Source organism: Coenobita brevimanus, chromosome 74 (genome assembly GCF_032717465.1).
Source record: "Coenobita brevimanus isolate Jiangsu-jjx chromosome 74, ASM3271746v2, whole genome shotgun sequence".
Classification (NCBI taxonomy): Eukaryota; Metazoa; Arthropoda; class Malacostraca; order Decapoda; family Coenobitidae; genus Coenobita; species Coenobita brevimanus.
In genome coordinates, this window is record NC_137027.1 from 7,686,206 (window position 1) to 7,691,095 (window position 4,890).

Sequence of the window (4,890 nt, forward strand, 5' to 3'; positions counted from 1 at the left end):
TTTATTTTCTCAGGATATCATCACTTTAGTATTAATAATACTTAAATAAATCTTTAATGAACGCAATCAGAAGTCGGTTAAAAAAGTGCTTAAAACATGTTTATTCATTCATTGCGAGCAATCACTACATTGTCTTATGAATGTAAGGTAGCATCGCTACTAGTCGCATTATATAGTAAAAGAATGGTAATGAAAACGAACACAGCATTTTTACGAATATAAAGCAGTTTCCAGTTAAGACATATTAAATAAACTGATTTTCCACGAAAACAGGAAGGATTTTGAATTCATCCAAAAACATGGTTGTGGAACATTAGAGAAAGATCGTTTGTGAATGATAATAATTTCACGAAGAAATAGAAATTCAATGTGGTTTTATTTCTCGTTCATACAGAGTGAATGATATACAGATTATTCTTTTCCAGTGAAGTTTTCTGTTTGATGGAAAACGAGGTGATGAAATATAAAAGCTTGATAAAGTTTGGAATCCTGATGTCCCAGATGAAGAACGATAAGAGTTCTTTGAAAATTTAGAAGCATTTGCGGTGGACAATGCCGGGGCCGGACTCGTCGTACTCCTCCTTGGTGATCCACATGGACTGGAAGGTGGACAGAGAGGCCAGGATGGAGCCACCGATCCAAACGGAGTACTTGCGCTCAGGAGGAGCAATGATCTTGATCTTGATGGTAGCAGGAGCCAGAGCAGTGATTTCCTTCTGCATGCGATCAGCAATACCAGGGTACATGGTGGTGCCACCAGAGAGAACGTTGTTGGCGAACAGGTCCTTCCTGATATCAATGTCGCACCTCATGATGGAGTTGTAGACAGTCTCGTGGATGCCAACAGATTCCATACCCAGGAAGGAAGGCTGGAAGAGAGACTCAGGGCAGCGGAAACGCTCATTGCCGATGGTGATGACCTGACCATCAGGCAACTCGTAGGACTTCTCGAGGGAAGAAGAGGCGGCAGCAATGTTCATTTCATTCTCGAAATCAAGGGCAACATAACAGAGCTTCTCCTTGATGTCACGAACGATTTCTCGCTCAGCCGTGGTAGTGAAGGAATAACCACGCTCAGTCATGATCTTGGTAAGATAGGCAGTCAAGTCTCGGCCAGCCAAGTCAAGACGAAGGATGGCGTGGGGAAGGCAGTAACCCTCGTAGATGGGGACAACGTGGGTCACGCCATCACCAGTATCGAGCACAATACCAGTGGTACGACCAGAGGCGTACAGGGACAGCACGGCCTGGATGGCCACGTACATGGCGGGGGTGTTGAAGACTTCAAACATGATCTGGGTCATCTTCTCACGGTTGGCCTTAGGGTTGAGGGGAGCCTCAGTGAGGAGGACAGGGGATTCCTCAGGGGCGACACGAAGTTCATTGTAGAAGGAGTGGTGCCAGATCTTCTCCATGTCGTCCCAGTTGGTGATGATACCGTGCTCGATGGGGTACTTGAGAGTCAGGATACCTCTCTTGCTCTGGGCCTCGTCACCGACGTAGGCATCCTTCTGACCCATACCGACCATCACACCCTGGTGACGAGGACGGCCTACGATGGAGGGGAATACGGCGCGGGGTGCGTCGTCGCCGGCGAAGCCGGCCTTGACCATGCCGGAGCCATTGTCCACAACCAGGGGGCTCACTTCTTCGTCACACATGGTGGTGATCTGTCAGATCTGGAAGAAAAAGTGCGTTTAATAATTTTTTGAGACTATTTGATTATTTCTGTAAAGATTTTCATTTGCGTTTATTGCATGATTAAGACAGACATCATGACTACCGTAACAGACATAGAGAGCTTTGTACATTATGAACCCTGATTATTTTAAGGATAACATAAATTAATGTTAGGTTGACGGTCATTTTCAATATTTCCCATTTCGTAAGTTTTTTTTACTGATTTCACATAAGTTCATGAAGTATGAAATTGTTGCACATACGGTATTCTCTACACAAACAGAACTGAAAGAGGCGAATTCTTGTACCAGTCGTTACATTTGATGGCACTGTTCTTTTTTTCTTTTTTTTAATGAAAGCTGTCATTGGACTGCTTTGGATTTTTTCTCCGATCTGATTACTGATTTTGATTTATCTGTTGTTTAGCTTGTTTTGCAAAAGTTGTGAGCATAGTAAGGAAGTTGGAGTGGCAGTGAGTGGTATCGGTTTTCCACAAACGTTGGAACTTAAAATACCAACAGTAAAATTTTGCCGCATTGGACGTAAACTGCCTCTGATAATGCTGTGCATGCCGCTAAGATCGACGGTACTTCTGATCGTGAGTTGTATTCATTTGTCTATAATAATCCCGCCCCCTCTGTCTCTGTCTCTGTCTCTGCCTGTCTGTCTGTCTGTCTGTCTGTCTGTCTCTCTCACAGTGTGTGTGTGTGTGTGTGTGTGTGTGTGTGTGTGTGTGTGTGTGTGTGTGTGTGTGTGTGTGTGTGTGTGTGTGTGTGTGTGTGTGTGTGTGTGTGTGTGTGTGTGTGTGTGTGTGTGTGTGTGTGTGTGTGTGTGTGTTTCATACACGCATCTCTCCAAAGTGGAACAAGATAAAGGCCTGCAGCTTAACACATAGAGACATGGCTGTCAACGGTGTACACTTTTAAAGTAGACTGTGATTCTGAATGTGCATCTATGCATACACAGATCTGTCTACTTAGGGTAATGAACCAATCTCCACCAGATTTGACTCTTAATCAAAACTTTACCTATTAATGAACATGTTACACTTTACAGTATTTTATGCTTCTGAACACACATCTTGAGCATGCACAGACTTACGTCCGAAATTATTGGAATAACTAAAAGACAGCTGCCCCCAACGATCTCAAAAACAATGTGTCTTGTGTCTGCATCGAGCAATAGCCTATTCGGTTTACTAAAAAACCTGACCTTTTGAGTGCCAGGGTGGGATCCAAAATTTATCCATTCCCATGCCATTGAGGAGCTTATTTTTTGGTAAACATCGGCATCTATCGCATGGATTTTTACAAAGTATCTACGCTTGCGTATGCATGTAATATGATTTGATGAAACAAAACTGGGAAAGAACACAACATACCCAAATCCGAACAAAGTCTGAAAATTTTTGATCTTAGTGAATATTAGACATCTTCAAACCCCAGTTTGTAGCAATGCGATTTACAAAAGCCTAAAACAGTAATATCCTGATAAAGGATCGTGACAAACTCTTTCTTTTAATTTCGCAGTTAACTAAGTTGAAAGTAATGGAGTGCAATTTCAGCCGTATGTACTCATCGGTATTGTCATCGGATTCATCTTTTGCGGTCGTACTTATAGTTCCTGGTATAATCTTTATGAATAATTTGAAAGACTGATGGAAAAACGAGCGTGACTTATAGATATGGCTGATTCTAGACTGAAGTTATGTCACTGACGCAAGTTTTATGGATTTTACAAGCTCTGAATTAACCTCTGCATGACGGCAATTTTTTTTTTCTTTAATTTTCTTGCTGTTTCTACATTTTTGTTTCTTCTTTACTTTTGGAAAACTACTCCCAGTGGACAAATTAGTGGGATTCTCGTTTAGACTTCTCCACGATGAATTGTCTCCCAAAAGTTATATAAAATTATGAAGTGGTTGCAAGAATGCAACGAAATTGGTGTCTTTGATATCAAAGGGTTAGCAGTGACAGCCGCATATTTGGACCACATCGCAGGCCGAGCAGCGTGGGAGAGGCTGTGGATAGTCAGCTCCATTTATTGTTAGGGAAATCTAGTCTTGGAGAGTCAGATTCACTTACTGTATATGTCAGAAACTGATCGTTAATAGTTAACTTCATTTACTGCAAAGAAAGAATATGAGAATTTTGCTGTGGATGGTCAACTCCACTAAAAACTTGAACATTGGAATTTGGTTCTGGATAGTCAGTTTCAGTTACAATCGCTTAAGAATGTGTGGGCTTCGTTTCTGCTAATTAAACAATGCCTCACGATCATTTATTGCAATCCGCTTTTAATCATACGCTAGGACTTGTTTATATGAGTTGCAACGCAACTGTACTTATATCATTATATTGTTGCTTTAGAGCTTCATATGTTTAAAAATAATCGACCATAATCTGGAGATTAATAAACTAGTGACAGTATAATTATCAGTATAAAGTACTACGTTCGACTCTTAAATATTGAAAAGTCTACTTAATCATTTCCTCTGAGCTCTTCCTTTCGTTAACTTTATAGAGGTTTTGCTGTATTAACTCGAAACTAAAATATTTCAGATTCATTTTATCATTGATTTACATCCTCAGAATGCTGAAGTATCTTCTGAATGTTGTAGATGGAAAATTTTCTGGGCTATGTCTCTTAATATTTCCGCCCACCGTAAAGTATTAACCGATCCCCTAAAAACTATTATTCGTGAAACGGACTACAGTCTAAGTTAGCTCCCACCCCAAAACAGGAGAGTCTCACTCACACAGGTCTTGCTGTATCCTGAACCTGAAGTACACTAAGAGGAAGCAGCTCTTTCTCTCACTTATATACCACCCACTCTCTAAATAAGGCTAATAATGTTACATATTTTCCTCATTCTTTGGCGGTTGTGGGTGGAGTGACCTTGTCATCTTTTTTTAGGGTGCAAGCGACAGTTGCCATCAAGAATATGTTTTGGGGTCCCGGAAGTGCTAAGGCAAAACAGTTTCAGAGAAAACACTGAACCCAATAGCCATTCGAATTTTCTCTCTTGCGCGCCATCTTATCGCCATAGAGCAATGACTACTTCAAGTAGGCTGAAATTTAAAGTTACATTCATGGTGGATGTCAGAACACACGAACTGAGGCACTCACGCCACTTCCGCGAGTATGTAATTGTAGCTTTCTTTTGAGCTAGGCATCTCATACTTTTTGCCTTTAATGCAACGCTCAGAT

The 4,890-nt window shown here is 41.2% G+C and overlaps 1 protein-coding gene across 1 annotated transcript; it reads right to left on the bottom strand.

Annotated features, from left to right (window-relative positions):
• Positions 1-357: 357 nt before the first annotated feature.
• On the bottom strand, positions 358-4,554 carry LOC145407743 (actin-3, muscle-specific-like). Its single transcript, XM_080278618.1, has 2 exons — positions 4,439-4,554; positions 358-1,679 (listed from the first exon to the last, which is right to left on the bottom strand). Exon 2 carries the CDS (start codon positions 1,659-1,661, stop codon positions 531-533), a length of 1,131 nt encoding a protein of 376 aa, XP_080134744.1. The 5' UTR covers positions 1,662-1,679; positions 4,439-4,554; the 3' UTR covers positions 358-530.
• Positions 4,555-4,890: the final 336 nt, after the last annotated feature.